The sequence below is a fragment of the Salvia miltiorrhiza genome, chromosome 7 (genome assembly GCF_028751815.1).
Source record: "Salvia miltiorrhiza cultivar Shanhuang (shh) chromosome 7, IMPLAD_Smil_shh, whole genome shotgun sequence".
In the NCBI taxonomy this organism is placed as follows: domain Eukaryota; kingdom Viridiplantae; phylum Streptophyta; class Magnoliopsida; order Lamiales; family Lamiaceae; genus Salvia; species Salvia miltiorrhiza.
The window spans coordinates 16,096,368-16,116,007 of NC_080393.1; the positions used below are offsets into that span (position 1 = coordinate 16,096,368).

The window sequence follows — 19,640 nt, forward strand, 5'->3', positions numbered from 1 at the left end:
AAGACCCACCATATGATAAAATAGTTTTTAAAAATAAAAAGAGATTAATTTTTGTTGATATCTCAAAATAACAAAAAGTAACTATTCCATTTTTTATGGACGAATGAAGTATTTATCAATTAAAAATTTAGGGCATCTCGATGACTCGACCACGGCTCCCTAGGCAAGCTCGAGCCGCGCTCCAGTGAGCCGCTTGCCACTGTCGCTCCACCAGGCTTGAGAGGGGATTCCAAATTTTCATTAAAAAAGCAGATTTTGTGTTTCCAACGGTTGAACTCGAATTTTTCATTCTTTTTTATAAATCTAGCCGTTAATGCAACAGTTGTTTTGGTTTTTTATTTTATTTTATGTCTTATTCTTTTCTATAAATATCACTTCTCCTTTAGTTTTACACTATAATTTCCATTTTTCTCTTTAACTCTTCTTCCTCTTTATTTTTTTTTTATAACTTATTCATCTATTTTTCCTCCTTTAAAAAATGGACCGTGACTCTACTAATTGATTGAAGAACCGAGCATCTTCGTCGGAGATCTCAACTTCTTCTCCTAATGACGACGATGTCCATTCATCAAAGAGCTCGATGAATACTGCTGAAGAGGTGTACATGACGAGTTCCTCCGATCCGAGCATCACGACTTGGTCCATAGGCCAAAAGGTGGTGAAGCGTGACAAGGAAAAAGACAAAAAGGTAGAATTGTCAGCGCCCACATTAAAGGAGCGATACTTCTCTGCAATGGATAAAATCGCAACATCCATCGAAGATTTCAACAAGACGCAACACGATATAGTCGACTCTCAAATTATGGGAATGGACAAATCAAAAATGGACGCGAAAGAATTGGCCATCCACAAGGCAATGATTGCGGAAATATGCAAACTGTGAAGGATTGAATTTATAATTTTTTTTATTTATTGTAATTTAATTTTTATTATTATTTGTAATTTTTTTAAATCATTCTAAGGTTCGAAATTCATTTTAATGAAATTTGCCTCTTAAAATTCAATATTTATTTTATTTAAAAAAGCATTTATTCTAAAAAAGTAAAAATATATTTTATTGAGCCCAAAAGAAGTGGAGACCACTGCGGTGGAGGGTTTTTAAGTGGAGACCACTTCTATTTTGCCCCAAAGAAGTTCTTAAGTGGAGATGCTCTTATAAGTGAAAGTTGAAACTCAGTTTTTATTTCTGTGAGGGACGGGTTGGAACTCAAGAGTTACAAGTGAGACTGTGAGAGCTGACTCTTTATCTATCTTTTAATTGAAGAGATAAAAAATTTAAAGATGAGGTTGTCCCTCCATTTTGAATGAATGACAAGCATCAATGGATTCTTGAAACATATGATTGTTGGATAATTTTAATCTTGGGCAGCATATATTCCTGAACATCACCAACACAACTGGATCCAAACCATGACTATTGACTAAATAAATCATTGATTCATTCTGAAATACCAAATTTATTTCCTCACACTGAAGCAAGAACAGTTCCTGGGGGTAAATTCTCTGAATCCCTAATATTAGATTGCAGAGAAACAAATTGGGAGAGTGATGGAACATTTACATTTACATATGGAAGTAACCTTCACTAAACCCTATTCTACAATCCTATCACAAAAATGTGGCGACTAACCAAATATGCAACACGAGCCAATAAGCAATCACGCCTAGCCTCCCTCTTGGATGGCTCATCAAAGCTCGACTCCCATTCACCCTGAATACCATACCAAAGAAGCATCAGAAATCACATCTACAACCATATTATTTATGGCGTTTTTACTCACGGAATCAATACTTCATCCAATCTCACAAATCAATTCAAGTCTCAAGATTATTTTTCTTCATTGCATTTGAAACTAATTCATTGTCCCTCGAAATCGTTTCAATAAAAGGTGTTGCCTTTAGAAGAAGTATAATAATAAAATGTCCAAAATAGATAGCATAGATTGTAGTAGCATTTTACCAGATTCCATCAACTCGATCTGCAAGTGTTCTCCCCTGTCTAGGAATCATACCAGAAGTAACCAGCGGCTTGAATGCATGACCTGCAAACACAAGTTGCTGTTAATTCCAACACCTCAGACTTCCAATGGAGCTCAGTGTTTCTTGATACACTCACCTTTATCTTCATCAGATCCCTTATCATTAATGAACCGTTCGGTCTCAGACTCGATATTGATAGCAAGGTGATCGCTCGAACCCTTCCTCAACGTACGCACGTGTGCAGCAGATGAAACAGAAGGAATGTTGTTGCTCTTGGGAAGTGTTGCCTGCAGGTTTTAAGAGGTAAGTATTTTGCACTATTTATGGCCACATACTTGCAATCCTGAAAAATACTGTAGTCACACTTTGTTTTGTATCAATGTTTTAACTACAAGCATGCCATCTAGTCAAGCAAGCAAGGATCTATGATTCTTCCTCTCTGTATATTTTCCTTTGGAGTTAAAGCCTTCATGGAGAACTTCTCTTATTATTAGGATGTTTGGGGGTTCAAGAAGATATATGGGTCTTCCAAAGAGTGACTAAACGTGTGGTACGCACACAGTGCAAAATTGACTATATAGTAGTATAGTCCAAGAGAATGCAACTGTTACCAAAATCATCACCCCCCGCTCCCCACCTCCCCAAATGAATAAATCAGACAATAAACAACCAGAAAGCACAAATCATAACCTAGTTCTTGACAACTCATACATGTAGTAGTAGAAATATAACAATATGCAATCAATGGTAAGTACTGAAGGAGCCAAACTCATTATTTGGATGTTGAGAGGGTGCATCCAACAATAGTGTATTAATCTAGCCTTCTCATTAGCTAAAAGTTCCAAGTAGGCAACGGATATTTCCAAATGTTAGTTTGATTGCACCTTTTCTCTCCTTTACATGGAAATGAGAGTTTACTGTATCAAAAGAAGGATAACAAAAACTATGGATCAGCAGTTCAAGAATAAAAAGCATAAAACAGAATTTACCACATCTTGCATTTCTGATATCTCTGTCTGAGTAGACAAGGAAGCTAGGGATGTTCCTCTTTCCTGGTCTATCTCCCCTACAATTTCTCTGGCTTGATTAGACTCTTCTAGTAATTTAACCTTGTTTGACAAATCATCCACAGCCTTTTGGGCCCCAAGCAGTTTGGCACCGAGATCTTCATTTTTAAGTTTCAGAGTTTCAGATTCATGCATCACAGCTGCAACTAGTTTTTCAAGCAAGGGAAGGAGCCATAGACCCCCATTTACTTTGGAATCATCCATCACATCACCGCCCCCCAGCTTCTTTGCAATAAGCTGCAAACCCGATTCGAGCTCTAACAACTTGTTCAATTTTTCAGAATTTTTCTCATTGGCCACGTAATCTTCAACTTGCCTCTTCAGCTGTTCCATGTCAAGAACCTGCTTATCAATGGTCGAGTGTAGCTCTCCATTCTGATGAGATAACGAGCTAACCTGATCCATATATCCACTAAAACTATCTAGGACATAGAATAGCTTTCTTACATTGGCTGAATTATCTGAGTCTCCAAATGCAAATGCAGCATCAGGGACATCAACGAGTTTTATTTTATCAAGAATGGATTTAACTTGAGATGCTGATAAAGTCTCCTCCAGTTCTGAAACGAAACCATGAAAAGGGGGTAAATTACAGAGTTACTAACAAGGAAATAAGAGAATATATCAGATGGCTAAAGTACCGCGAAATTTGGAGAACGAGGTAGACAATTCTGCTTCTCTTTTTCTCAGTTCATTCTCTTTTTTCCTCTGATCTTCTAGCTTAATTGCCATCTCATTAATTTCATCTTGCTGTGCTTTCAGATCAGTCTCTGATTTCAAGATTTTTTCTTTGTATAGATCTCTTTCCTCCAAGGCTTCGTCACAAGTTACTTGCATTTCTTTCAGTTTGCTCCGCATATCTTCTAGTTCTATAGTAATCTCATGGTGCAAGTTTTGCTGTTCTTTCAAATCAGTCTCCAGTTTCAAGATTTTATCTTTGTATAGATCTCTCTCTTCCAAGATTTCATCAGAAGTCAGCTGAGTTGCTTTCAGTTTGTTTTGCATATTCTCTGTCATATTCGTCAACTTACTTATAGCATCCTGAAACAGGATACCGAGATCTTGATTCCGTCTTGCAGCAAGTAGTAGCTCATGAGCCTTCTTCACATGGTCAGTAGCAAGTGCTATTTCTTGATCATCATTGACTGCTTCCATATCCATGGACCTTCTGCCATCTAGGTTTACCAATTCATTGATAGATCTCAGCTTGGACACAACTTCATTTACATTCAAATCCAATCCTTGAGTGGCATCAGTACAAGCAGACAACAAAATTTTGATATCACGTTCCAGTGACGCTATAGTATCCTCCTGTCTCTTCTTATCCATTTCAATGTCCTTCACTTGATCTTTGAGAGAGCATGTATATTTCATTGCATTGACTATTTTATCCTTTCTCAACTGTAACCCTCTCAGCAGAGCATCCATTGATTCATCGAAAAGTGTGGACAACTTACCGAAATTATCAGCAAGAATTTTGCTTCTCAGATGATATCTTTTAACCATCTTCTCAATGTCCGACATGCTCTCTCCATCAATCGGCATTTCCCTCATCATTCAATATTTCCAAGTTTGGAGCAATATCAGTGTTAGATGGGAAAGTAGTAGAAATAGACGAATCGTCCTACAAAGGTAAAGAGCTTCCATTAGGTAAAAGAATTAAAAGACGAACTCATAACCGGATGCAATACATAATCACACCATAACAATCTCTCTCTCTCACTCACACACACAGACATACAAAGACATACATAGATATATAAATATGTGAGTGTGTGTATGTATATATATACACACAGAGGGAGAGAGGAGACACATAAATATATAAAACATATACGTTGAATATAAACAAATGTCAGATGTTATCTCTCTAATAGGTAATGTTTTGGTAGTCAGCAAACATGGTATTAGAGCCAAAGTGCCAAACCAAACAAGGTCTTGTGTTTGAATCTCACCACTCATTAATAAGAACTTGCACCAAAAAGGATTCAAAATAAAGTAACTAGCATACACATGAGGAGGTATGTTAAGATGTGTGCGTGTGTGGGTGTGGGTGTAAGAGAGAGAGAGAGAGATAACCATATCAATGGAGCAACAAGACAGATATGCCTTGAAAAGGAATACTATAGAAGAAAGGCACGTATTTGTCCTAAAGAAAAGCTCATGGAGAAAAACAACCATATACCCACTACAAGATTTTGAACGATGAAAGTTAGAAGATGGGATAGACTAGAAAGAACAGAACTATAAACAACACTCTTTCTGATTGATCTACTGTGTAAATAGAGAACACCGATAGTGAAATTAAACTGATAGAAATACATAACACAATTACTAATAACAGTTAATCACATGTTTATTATGAAACAATTGAAAGCAAAGAAATTAATCAGTAGAAGAGTTACAGAGTGACACTTGAGGTATTTTATTTTGCAGTGTGATTAGCTTTTTCCTGAAACTCTGAAAGAATTGTATGTGTGCAAGGAGATTAATTCAGACGTAGTGCATTCACACAAAAAACATAGTAACATAACACAATATGCACATATAAACAAGAACTATACCTTCATGATAAGACTGTTTTGCTGCATATCAGAGTCCATTTCCAGGGAACAGTCCCAGATTTCTTTAAGTATAAAATCTATGTTCTTTAGGCTCTCAAATTTTCTCTGGAAACATTGTCCTAGCAAGGTTGAAAGTGTCTCATCTTTTAGAAGTAACTGAAGACTGTCAAGCTGACCAGAGAGCTCCAAAGTCCGACTCTGTATGCTACTTCGGTTGCCAGCTAACTCCTCCATACAAGATTTCAGTTGAGAGGTAAGTGAATTTATCTCTTCCTCAGCATTTCTCTTTTCCTGAACCAGATCTGCCATGTTATTCTGTGAATTTAGTAATTCTCCCTCAAGCGATTGGATTGTTACGAAGGATTCAGAAAGCTTGCTAGCAAGCAAGTCAGCTTCTTCACTGATTCTCTTTATCTCACCATCCAAATCAGCCTGTCCAGTTTGAACTTTACTGTTCTCTTCCGCAAGAAGTGAAGCATTCTTCTGAGCCTGAGACAATGCATCTTCAAGGGACTGAATAATTTTGTCAGCATCGCCAAGTTTTTTAACATGATCAGAGAGCTCCTCGTTTAATTTATTTAGCCGCTCTTCAGCAAGAGGTTTGCCTTCTATAGCTGCATCTCTCTCATTCGTGACCCTGGAAACATTCTCCTCTGCTATTGACAGAGCATCTTCAAGTGCTTTTGTACTCATAAAAAGCTCCTCATACTTGCTTGTATGTGAATAAGCTTGGTTTTTTTCCTTCTGCAGTTCCTCCTCCATAAGAGCCTTGGAAACCTCAAGTTCTTTCTTCTCGTCCAAGAGCTCAGACCTGTTTTTTTCTATAACTGATAAGGAATCTTCAAGTGACTTCATCACTGTCTGGACTTCAGACAATTTGCTGGCCAATGAACTGGCTTCATCATTTACAGTCCTCAGTTCTTGTTCCATTTGTGCCTTGGAAATTTCACATTCACTAAGATATCCAGCAAGCCATTTTACCTTTTCTATGGAATCATTGACGAAGAGATCAGTCGGAGTACTAATGCCTTCAATTGACTCCATGACTCTTTGTAGCATGCTGTTGCTCTCTGCTAAGAACTGCTCAAGTTGATCTTTTTGTTCCTTGGTAGAGACTAGGTCTCTCTCCAAGAGAGATATACGTTCCACATCAACTAACAATTTAGAGATCTGATCCTGGCATTCAGCATATTTCGTCACATATTGCTGCAATTCAGCCTTCAAATTCTCGATTTCAGCATTCTTTTCATTTATAGAACCTTTCAGGTTCTCCCGTTCTTGAACAAGCCCCTTGCCTTTTTTGACTGCCATAGATAGCTTCTCCTTCACTAAAGCACATCTATCCTCTAATTGATCAAGGCTTTTCTGCATAACTGCCTTTTCATCCTTAAGGGAATTAAGTTCTAGAGTTTTCATTTTCAACTCCTCTGACAAATGAAAGACCTGGGCCCTATCCAATATACCTTCCTCTGTTAGTTGCTTATATAGAGTCATTTCCAGATCTCTGACATACAGAAGACTGGCAAAGCTTTCAAAGGACTCAGTTTTAACTAGTGAAGGTTCATTGGCACATGCATTTTCCCTAATCTTTGCAACACAAGAATCAACAATGGAGCTCGTGTAAGAGCTCTCTAGATGAACCTCTCTATGACCATCATTTGCCAGTCCAGATGCTTCCAGCAATATACCTACTATTTTATCCTTCTCAAGTGAAACCTGATATTCCTTTTCCACAACTTCTTCGTATTTCTGTCTCATGTTCTCCAGTTCCAACTGAAGATGGCTCTTCTCCTGTGATTCTGCTAAAAGAGATGATGTTAGGCGATCAATCTCATTGTTTTCAGCCTGCCTAGTTTCAGCTAGCTCATTTTGTGACCTTTCATGAGCTTCATGATTACTTCTCAAAACCTCCAGTTCTGTTTGAAGATCATTTTTCTCCTGTATTTCAGCTAATAGTGATGTGGTAAGGTGCTCTATCTTCCCATTTGCAGCCTCTACTGCTTTAGCTATCTCATGTTGCAATTTCATAGCTTCTTCTTTAAACACGTAACATGATTCTGCAAGCCAATGGACACGCACATCTAGTTCACTTGAAGCCACTGCTTCAGGAAAATCAAAGGACGATAATGCATCAGTCAGTTTACGATATTGTAGAGATATATCCTTAAGTGATTTGTTCTCATCTGCAAGCCATCTGATCATCTCAGCAATATCTGTTGGCTGAAGTTCCTTAGTTTCCAAACTCTCGGATAATATTTCTCCACATTTCTGAAGAACCATTTCCTTCTCTGCAAGAGACTCTTGCAGCGAAGCAGCAAATTTTTCAGTAGATGCAACCATTTCCTTTTCCCTTTCTGCAGCCTCCAGAGCAGTAGACTTCTCTTGCAGTTCAATTGAGCATCTATCCAACTCGCTAGTTTTCTCTTGCAACAATTGCCTTAGCGAGTCTCTCTGCTGTACCAATGCCTTTCCTTTTGTCACGGCCATGCTAAGCTTCTCTTTTGTGTTTGCATACCTGTTCTTTTCTTGATCAACTTCTGCACTAAGTCTTCGAATCTCTGCATTCACATTTTCAAGAGCTAAGTTTTGCTTCTCTAGTTGTTCCACCAAATTCCTATTTTCAACTTCTAAATTGCTAAGGTTTTGATACATGTCCTCTTCCTTCCTTTTGAGTTCGAGAATTTTATCATGGGCCAAGGCAAAAGTTCCAATTTCATCAATCCTGTTGAAATCTGATCCTACCTCATTTAAACATCCCTTAAGCTGGTCACTTCCAGAAACAAGAGTATTATACTTTTCAACCACAAATGTGACAGATTTCTCAATACTATAAATCTTTTCTATAAGAGACCTGTTCCACAGTTCATCCTGATAATCCACCATGGTAAGGGATGATAGAATCCTGTTTGCAGTTTCCTCAATATGCCGATCAGTCTCAAGCCGCGCTTCATATAATCGAGACATATCATCATGCTTTGAATTTGCATCAGACCAAGCTAAATTGCTTGATTCAGTTAAGTCAGCAACCTTTGCATTGAGAAAATCAATTTCCTGATCTTTTGAATATAATACAGAATGGAGCTCATTCACTTTCTCCTCGGTCTGCTGACGTTTATTCGTGGAAACTTCAAGCAATCTAGAGCACTCACTTATAATCTCATGCAGAGAGGCACCAGATCCCACAGTTGCATCCCAAGTTACCACTTCATTTTGATGATGATTAATGAATCCATCGACATTGTCATCTGCTGCAAGGTGTTGCTCGTTCAAAACCTTCAACTGGTGACAAAATTGGGAAAGTTCTCGCAAAAGCACTGCTCTTTCTCCCTGCAGAAGGAATAAAAGAAAGAAAAGGGGAGGCATTTAGGAAAATTTACTCATTGATAAATTAAATAATAAAAGAAAAAGAAAAAAAGAGGCATCAAAAGGTCAACCTCGTACTCTTGTGCCAATTGCTCTTTCTCAAAAACACTCTTCTCAAGCTTATCTCGCAGCAGTTCTATCTCAGCTATCATTTCAGGGACTTTGATTCCACTATCTGATTCATCAGCTTGATCATCTTGTAGATCATCCTTCTCCTCAGAATTCTGTTGGGATTCAGAAGGTTCTATTTCATCTGGACAATCAACAAATGTATCTTCCCTTACCCCATCCTCTGCTGGCCTTGTGTCTTTTGGTAAACTTTGGAAAGAATCTAATGCAGATCTGTTACTTGGGCTGACGGGATCTATCTGCATGGTCAAAACCCAAAACAAGCCACTGAGTTCTGTCATTGTTTGGAAATATATGTATATACACACACATGCTATCTCTGTGTGTGTGCAAATGTAGCATCTATCATGTCCACAATAATGCATGGGTAGTTTTTTATAGATGCAATTTGAAGAATGCTATTACATCCCGAAACATGATAAAAATCACGTTTGAGAAACAGGAACCAATGTAGACAGACTTATTGTCGAGTTTACTGTACTAAGCAAAGAAAGATGTATTTTATTACAGGATAAACAGTTAGGTCCCAGTGGTCAATTTTCCTCTAGAGGAAGATCCTCAAATCTTTTTACTGACAACTGTAAGTATAATTCAACAAAATAGCAAGCTAGAGAATGGGAAAACAAGCAGTAAACATTTCATACAATACTATAGTGGCTACAAACAAACAATTTGTATAGGGACATAGGAGCAGATTATCTAATTTTAAGTGTGCTTGAATAGCAAAGTGCACATCACACTTCACTTCCAGATTCCATTTCCTAGTACACAAAAACAAAGTTCACATTGCTACTTGGGATGACACAACTTAACAAGATCCTTCATCCAAAATGGTCTCGTTTCTAACACACAAATATACAAATCAACATAAAATGACTACAAGTTGTAATCAGTTGCTTACACAATCTTTTGCGACCTATCCCAGATTAACAACTTTGGCACTGTATTACTAGTTCATCCATTTAATAAAAAAGTTCCAAAATTACTTTCATGGTCATGCCTCGTGGCATAGCAGCACCAATGCAATGACATTGTTAATCAGTAGAGATGATCCCTAATTATCAAGGAACCTATAATACTGCATTGGCAGAGACAACAGACATTTGCGATTACCAAGTGACAAACTGACGCCTTACATTACCAAACTTCCCGCATTAGGCATTCTAAGGTTCAGATTCAACTCTACAATTTTCTTTCTATTCTGACTCTATCCTCCACATTCTAATTCTTGAAATTTGAATCATTGGATTAAAAATGATCACCTGATCAACTGAATCGGCAGCACTCTCAGCTACTGTTGCATCATAGAGGATTTCCACAGAAGCAAGCCCCTCGCCTTCCCCAGCTGCTGGAGAGCCTTGTCTCTCATGATTATCTTCCATTTCCATCAAACAAGACTCCCACTGCCTACTTCACCCAAGGCCCAGATCTGAAATTAATACAAAGATTCAATCTTTCTTCCACCCAGAATTCATTTCTTGAACTAAATCACAAAATCACGCACCCCACCCCTCACATCCACGTCTACAAGAAGACAAAAATTATTAATTAAAATTTAGAAAAAAGAAAATAAGAAGAAGACGGAAACGAGAACGACATAGCAGGATTCTACCTCGAAAAGAGGGGTCTGATTATTGGGTTTTTGTTGAAGAAAACTAAAAAAGGAGGGATCTTGTGTTGCAGTTGGAGCGGTGAGACAGTATCGTGGAGGATTGTGCATTTGTTTGTTTGTTACTACTACGCATCGAAAAGAGTTTCATGAATTATGGTTGATTGAGTGGTATCGGTACGACATCGTGTTAGGCAGGTTCATTAAAAGTCAAAACCTGCCGTTAAATGTAGACCGCCCCGGTCCGGCCCAAATCTGTGCATCTTCTTTTATTAGGAAGAATTGTTCCATTTCAATAATTTACCATATATAATATAATCTTTATTATTTATTAATTAATTAACTATTACATTCCATATAAAGATTCATTAATTTTAATAAATATAATTAATAATAAATGTGTATATATATATATATAATATTAACTTACATATAATCTAAATTAATAAATTTTATTATTTATTTTATCTCGATAAAAATTAGATTTACATGTCTGACAAGAAAAAAATTATAATTTATATACAATAATAATCTTCTTTATAATAGGATTAAACCTTAACATATGTGGCATGCTTAGAATTGTTCCATTTCAATAATTTACCATATATAGACCTCATTATTTATTAATTAATTGACTATTACATTCCATATAAAGATTCATTAATTTTAATAAATCTTCTTTATAATAGGATTAAGTCTTAACCTATGTGGCATGCTTAGAATTGTTGAAAAAAAATTATAATTTATTTACAATAAATAATTTTAATTGAATGTTAGTGATTAGATGTATATTTGTTACTATTAATTTTATATTTCTCAAAAGCGTATATATTATATGTATATATTGCAATATATTATATTGTATAAATTTATATATATATATATATATATATACATATATAATATTTATCTTCTTAATTTTCAATAAAATCAATTTTAAATTAAGTTTGAATTGAGACATGCACGTGTATGTAAATTATAAACCTGATTACTTTAAAACAAAATCTTATTTTATGTCTATCAAAATAATTAAAATTTAATTTTTATTTTTTATAAAATATGTCCGTACATTTCATTTGTATAGGGAAGAAAAATATATTTTTCATATCTAAAAACTTTATTTGTTTCAATTTCGTCAATAATAATAATAATAATAATAATAATAATAATAATAATAAATTGTGAAATTAGTAATGCATAAATGAAGAATTTAGATAAAGAACAATAGCGGACATGATGTTAAAATACATTGGAAATATTTAATTATGTATTAAATTTATAATAATCTCAATCGAGTGAAGAATTCATATAAATCACATCATTTCACATTGATTTTTTTATAAGGTTTCACTAAAATAAAACTTATACGAGAAGAAGTTCTTGCTCTCCAAATTAAAAATCTATATTTAATTGACGGAATAATTGAGACTAATACAATTTGAATTGCTCCAAGCGAGATGATTCTCGGAACCCAATTAAATGATGATACTCACAAGTTAAATTTGTTATTTCAAACTCCAAACGAGATGATTCTTAACCCAATTATAATGCATAAAAGTTTGTCAAGATTTTTTCAAGTTCCATACAAAATGATGTTTACAAGCTAGTTATGATATTAGAAGCTCCAAATCATACAATCTCACGAGTCAAATTTGATTTTTAAACCTCCAGATAGTGATGTTAAAAAATTGACGCATAAAAGTTCATTTTTTGTATTTTACGGTCTAGATGAGATGATGCTCAAAAGTCTTGTGTTCAAACATTAGATGTCGTCTTCTGGGCTTTAGATGATGATATGATCCTACAGGGTGGTTCAGACGAGATGATGCGCAGATGAAATAAAATCTTCAATATTGACCTTTTACCAAAATATTATTAAATAAAAATTTATATAAAAATAATATTTATTATTCTAACAAAAGGTTAACATTTAATTGAGGAATATGATTCAAATTAATATAATTTCAACTATGTTACCTTAAATTAAATAAACTTAAAAATAATTTATATATAAATATTATTTATACAAAAATAATACTCCCCCATCCCCCAAAATTATACATGAAAGTTTGTAATAATGATAGTGGAGAAATGGTCCCACAGTGAGGGTATTGTTAAATAGATTATGAATAAATAGTGTAAATTACAAGGGTAAAATTGTAAGAATTATATGTGGGGTAGTGTCTAAAAATAGGGTATGCATAATTTTGGGGGCTGTACCAAATGTATGCATAATTTTAGAAGATGGAGGGAGTATCATATAATTTAAATAATAATTTAAAATAATTTTTCGTCGAATTTCGACAGGTTATGCACTAGTTTTATGTATATACTTATATACTCTCTCCGTCTCATTATTAATGACACATATCTCATTGTGGGGTATACCAAGTTAAATGACTCAATTCTATTTTTTTATAATAATTTTACACTACAAATCAAATAAGTCCACATACATTTACATATTTTTACACTATAAATTACATGGGCTCACATACATTTACACACTTTTACATTACAATCTTATTTTCCTTAATCTTAACGTTCACCAAAATTATACCGTAATTGGCTTGTTAAAATTGCATAAAAAAATAAATAAATTAAGACATGGAATTCACACTTTATACTTATAATTTAATAATCTTTGGGGTTATGGGAAAAAAATATAAAAATTTTAGAATTTTTTTAATAATTTTTACCTAAATTTTTAATTAAGCTAAAAAAATACATAAATTTATATTTGTTGCAATTTTCACCTGAGTTTGACTTTCGGTGAAATTAGAGCTTAGTTGACAGTCAGAAGTTCATATTATGTTGGTCTAACTTTTGATGATGAGACGTATTTAGAAGCTCGGATGTGTAAAAATGCAAAATTTAATATATTTGACTTCATTTCGACTGTCGACTAAGCTCTAATTCTGTTGAAAGTTAAATTTATGTAAAAATTACAATAAAATATAAATTCATATATTTTTTACTTAATTGAAAGTTCAAGTAAAAATTGTAGTTTTTTAAAAAATCGAATACTTTTTTTGCCATAACCCCTTGATCTTACAACCATCTTATCTTATACTACTAACTAAAAGAATCACCTAATAGCTCACGCTCTATCCACTGAAAACACATTCATCAATCATTTAAATTATAATCAATATATCTCAAATTATCTACATATCTCATTTAAAGGAGTTGGTACGTATCTCACAAACTTGTAAATCAACATCGTAAATAACTAGCAAACGAGTTCAAGTACATCTAATTGATTATCCTAAAGCCAAAATAGGCTACAATAATTTCCAACATTTGCAAAGTTCGTAGTTTTGAGAAAGAGCGTGAAATCAAGCCTCAAATATGATTGCATTACAAGATTTGTGGATCTGATATGTCTCTTTTGGGGTCGCTCAAATAATAATATCAATGTGATCAATCAATTATCGTTATTTTATGATGTTCTTTCCGAAAATGTTGTGACAGTGCAATTTGAGGCCAACAATACTCATTTTATTACGAGCTACTACTTAACTGACGGAATCTACTTGAATTGGCCAGTCTTCGTCAAGAGTCCTCCATTCCATTTGAACGAGAAGAAGAAGAGATTTCAATTGATACAAAAAACTGCGAGAAAGAACATAGAACATACTTTTGGTGTTCTTCAAGTTCGTTGGGCTATTATCAAAAGTCTGACTCGTCTTTGGAAGAATGATCAACTGAGCGATGTTATGTTTGCATGCATTACTTTGCACAACGTGATAATCGAGGATGAAGGAGAGTATAATGGCAACCCGAGGGGAACGACGAGGCTTCAAGTAGCAGTTCTCAACCTCATACTAATATCCAAGCTCCGCTGAAATTTCATGTGTATTTGGCTCGAGACTCCACCCTTCACCATAAATGATGGCACGCCCACCTCCAAGATGAGTTAATCAAGAACATTTGGGCACAATTTGGTCCTATCCAACCGTAGTTCAAAGAATGTAATTTTTTAAAATTATTGTATTTTTTTAATAAATGTAAGGTTGAATTTTAATTTTAATGAAATTTTAATTTAATTTACAAATGCATTAAAAATAAAGATAAAATAGAAATAAAAATTAGAGAGTCCGATTTGAGAGAGCTCCAATGTGAAGAAAAGACTCTCTAGGAGTAGGGAGTCTAGGGACCACTCAAGATGTTGGGTGTGGATGCTCTTAGGCTAAAGGTGGTTAGTTGGTACTCCCTCCGTCCACCATAGTTATGTCACTTTTGGTTTTTAGGATATGACCCAACATTTTTCCTTTATCATTTATCCTTACAAATATGTCTTATTTACAAAAAAAATCACCTCTTATTCAATCTCAATCATTCATTTTATACAATGGTGGAATCATTTCTCCACTATAAAAAAATCACCAAGTATTTTATCAAAACTCGTGCTCAGCCAAGATGACATACTTATGACGGACAGATGGCTTATTTAACAAAACAAACAAGAAGCTATGTTTTCCCTAAGACCAAGGAATCCATGGATTAGAAAGTTTAATGATGTGTGCGTGTGTGGCCTAGCGGTGAGTGGTTAATGCCCAAGGTTTGAGATCCTATGTTCGAGTCCATCGTCATGCGGTCTTTTTTTTTTTTTTTTTACTTGTGTAATTTATCCAATAAAAGAGGTATTGACCTAAAAATACTCGAACTTTTTCTATTTTCTGATTTTGCATCCCAACTTTAAAATCTACATATAAATACTTGAATCTTGTATTCTTTCTGATTTTGCACCCGACGAATTTTTAACCCCAAATCGTTGTTGGCATGTCAGTCGAATATACATTTCAAATCCTACAATTACATGTTCTAGATCTCACATTGACAACAAACTTATCTACTAATATTATGCACTTCAAACTTCCCTCTCAATCCGGCTGTCATGTCAACAATGATTTATGGGTAAAAAATCGTCGGGTGAAAAATCAGAAGAAAAAAAAATACAAAAATTTAGGTTTTTATAGGTAGATTTTAAAGTTGGGGTGCAAATTAAAAAATGAAAAAATTTGAGTATTTACAAGCCAATACACAAAAAAAAAATGCATTTGATAATAAGAGTAGTCGCAAATGCAAACCGATGATATGGAAGAGTGTTCCGATAGGTTTCGAGGCACAAGTGGATTGGTTCAAGAAATACATCCCAAATATGAAATATCTAGGACAAATTTACCATAAAACTTCAAAGCAACATATAATCTTGGACAAAGAAACTAGAGATGTCCAAACTGACTTCACCAATAGGCTGATCCAAGAAAATTGTACTATCCAGGATAGACAAAGAACTGAGTCTAATAAAAAGCTGATAATATCATACTCCAATACACTAAATAATGGGCAATAGTTGTTTATCCTGATAATATAGCTTTGAGATCACATTTAGCAGAGCATTATAAGTATACAACATAAAGATTCGAAGAGATGAGAATACTTGTATTTTACTCACATATTCAGACAGCATTCCCTTACCGGACTCTATTTACATTTGAGGTCGGCTTCTTCTATATATATACCCTCATTCCTCTCAATCCCTCATCATATTAAATATTCATAATACATCAAGAACAAAGCATCTGGTAAATCTTTAGGCAGATTTCTGATATACAGGTAGAATCGTCTCAAGTCCTCCGTGGACACGGCGCCACGCTCAATCACTTCATCCTTGCCGGTCAGCACCCATAAGTCTCTCGACTCCACTCGTCTTAGACTACCGCGGCAAAAGGGGCACGACTCGGATCTTGTGCTCCTGAAAGTTGAGCAAGCGGCTTTCATATTTCATACCATGAAAATGTGATGAGTAACATATTTTCTCTTTCTTTCTTACTTACTTACCAATCTCGATAGCAGTTGATGCACATCGCATGGCAGCAATTAGGCATCACCATCTTGGTGCAAGCCTCTAAGCATATTCCACATTCGTCGTCTCTCTCTGAATCTCCGCCATCTCCCTCCAATCTCTTCTCACTCAAGCTTTTCCGAGCAATGCTTTTGCAGTCACCATCATCCAGCTCTACCAAGTCATAGTGAAGCTGCTCAAGTGACGGCAATATCACCGCTGCAATTGAAGCGATAATTAGAAGTCGGTGATTTACATTAGTTCAGATGTAAAGAAACAGATGCAACAAACAACCATAAAAGTCTTTAATAGTCGCTTTGCGCCCAATTGTGGAAATCTTTGGCCTTCCATCTGTGTATACCTGCCAAAAATAAATAAATAAATGCTAGAATGAGAAAAGAGAAGACAAATCACATTACTCAACAGAAACAGAAAACAAAAGACAAATCTTGGTTCAAACAATGCTTTGACTGCTTTTTGATATTGGGTAAGCCAATTTTTTACTACATTCATACCTTATAAATGAGTATGTGAAAAGGATTTAAGACTCTTGGTAGGAAATATGTGCAGGAACAGTCGATCCATTTTAGAAAATACAGAAACAGAGGTGCCAAGTGATTGCAGACCAATTTCATTTGAAGACGTGCACCTCCCTTAGCTTTTGGGATTGCAGCAGCCCTAGAACGACATAAAATATGAAGTAATCAGACAGGTATCTCATCACTCTCTGTATTTTGACATCGAACAGAATCAGATCGAGACATCATAAATTTGCAATAGAATGTCTTTGGGTTTTGCCTGGGTCCGTGCAACCAAACAAACATTTCTTGCAGCAGAGACAACAGTGCAAATATAAAGTTGACAAGAATAATGGATATGAGACAATATCAACATTTGAATGTACAATATCATCCAAAGACGAGCCCGAGCAGATTACTTTGGCTGATACAATCCATGCTCACATAGTTCGGAAACCATTTGAGTCTCTAGGGTTTCTTAACTTCTTTTGGTAATTCTTGATTGGGATTCAGGTGCACGTCAATCAACATCATATTTTAGATTATGAAGATGCTAGCCCTAGATAGGATGCCTTTGATAGTTTTGGTCTTCCACATCTATAACCTTTAGCCATCTTTTTCGGAAAACATAAACATCAAGGCACTTCTTACAACTGAAATGGAAGTCATTTGATTAGTGTATTCGAAATTATTTCTAGCCAAAATGCCACTGAGAGAGATTCTCAAGCAGCGATTTGCACACTTCAGGCTTGCATATCCTTAAAAGGTAGGCCAAAGACACTAGATGAATCTTTACCACATAAAAGTATTTGCAGATAAGGAAGGAAGGCTTAGCCCGAGAAGTGTTTCATTAAAGGGCAGTGGGAAAATGCAGTAAATGACATAAAAGTGTTGCATTCCCAGATTGATTATCCAATGCAAAAGCTAATATATACTCCCCTTTTAACAATACAACATTGCATAGCAGAGACCTTAAAACAACAAAGAAGACTTTCACATTGGACAAGAATCAACAGTCGGTCAAATTAAAAACCCCAGAATAAACACACAAATCTTTCCATTTCAGCAACAACAAAACTGACATTATAGCAACATGTAACAGCCAAATATGACATGCAAAATTTGTGAATCTAAGTAAAGCAACAATATCTTCATATGGGCCTTCTAAAATACACAACTCAAATCATCAATGAACCATAAGACTTAACAAATGGCGTTGTTACCATCTAAGAAAAAGAGAACCCATGCCTCAAATTGAATAAACAGCACAATCATTGACTCCTCTACTCCGCTCATTACAAAAAAAGAGAGTAAAATTAAGAGTAATCACTCTACAATCAAAACCCAATATTGCCAAAATATGCAAGAAGAAACCAAATACATGCCAAGAAAAGGAGAATTGCATAAGAACAGAAAAAGTATTAGTTAAAAAAAAAAAAGGTAAAAGAAGAGCTTACAAAGCATTTGCATGCTGAATATCAGTCTCCAATAAACTCAAAGAATCCTTGTACGAAGTCCTCACCAGCTGCTGGTAATGCATCATCTCCATCTCTTCCTTCCTTTTCTCTTAAAATTCCCTTTTATATTATTCTGTGCTCTGTTTAGCACGAAAACTGCTTCTTTCCCCCAATAAAAAGTTCAAAGGCAAGAGAAAGAAGTCTTTTTTAGACAAATATGGAGGAACCCTCCAAGAAAAGAGAAGCACAAAGCTTGCTCTTTTTTTCAGAATTCAAACATTCATTACAAGACAACAAAAAGCTCAGAAAAGAAATATAGAGAGAGAAAAAAAAAATCGAATTTCTCTCTCCCCCCTCTCCCTCCTTCCTATCTAGTCTGTATCCCTTTATTTTCAAGAATCAAACTTTACCATCACTCTCCCCTTTTCTTGAGTGGAATTTGAGCTCGGCCGTTTTGATGTTTTTGTTGGGGTTGAGAGACACAAATTTATAATGTAAGAGAAAGAAGGTGAATTCGTTTCCTTCTTTAATTCCTATGATGAAAGATGGGTTGGCCTTGTTTGTTGTTACCAAAAAACAAAGAGAAAAATATAATGATGTAAATTCTTGTCATCATATATCTTGCCTTTTCTCTACTTGCTTCTCAACTAAGACCTCTAATTCTAAATTAAAAGGTTGGAAATAATAAATGGACCATAGAATATAATTGGGAATTATTTGTTTTGGAAAAATTTTAATGATAAAAGGCAAAGCAATGTCAAGGGATTGTGTATTCTTCGTAATAATTTAAATTTTTGAAAACTAGATTCTACTTACTGGATTAACAAAACGAAGCGTAAGCGTTATTAGTAGTAATGTAGTACTATAATGATAATGATGATTCGATTCTTGATTAATTTATTGTAGTTTTTAATTGCATCCCTTTATTGAAAAGTCAAAATTTGAAGCAGTTGGGTGCTGATTAGGTTATTAATTGTTTTCTATATTTTGTTTGGTGAATAGTTTTCTAGGTTTTTGGTATAATTATTGTAAAAGTTAGGTATTAGCTTGTGAAGGAACCCCTATGTGGTGTCTAAGGTCATCATTATTTAATTATGTGGCC

The 19,640-nt window shown here is 34.9% G+C and overlaps 2 protein-coding genes across 2 annotated transcripts; both read right to left on the bottom strand.

Annotated features, from left to right (window-relative positions):
• Positions 1-1,417: 1,417 nt before the first annotated feature.
• Positions 1,418-10,883, bottom strand: LOC130995544 (trans-Golgi network-localized SYP41-interacting protein 1). Its single transcript, XM_057920871.1, is given in 10 exon segments — positions 1,418-1,711; positions 1,961-2,042; positions 2,117-2,267; positions 2,970-3,607; positions 3,689-4,586; positions 4,588-4,671; positions 5,612-8,938; positions 9,046-9,342; positions 10,366-10,532; positions 10,716-10,883. Coding segments are annotated over 9 exon segments (5,706 nt in total). The 5' UTR covers positions 10,492-10,532; positions 10,716-10,883; the 3' UTR covers positions 1,418-1,608.
• A 5,130-nt stretch (positions 10,884-16,013) lies between these two features.
• On the bottom strand, positions 16,014-19,370 carry LOC130995545 (E3 ubiquitin-protein ligase AIRP2-like). The gene is made up of 5 exons (XM_057920872.1): positions 18,539-19,370; positions 17,079-17,241; positions 16,858-16,924; positions 16,560-16,782; positions 16,014-16,473 (listed from the first exon to the last, which is right to left on the bottom strand). Exons 1-5 carry the CDS (start codon positions 18,628-18,630, stop codon positions 16,263-16,265), a joined length of 756 nt encoding a protein of 251 aa, XP_057776855.1. The 5' UTR covers positions 18,631-19,370; the 3' UTR covers positions 16,014-16,262.
• Between the last annotated feature and the right edge of the window lie 270 nt (positions 19,371-19,640).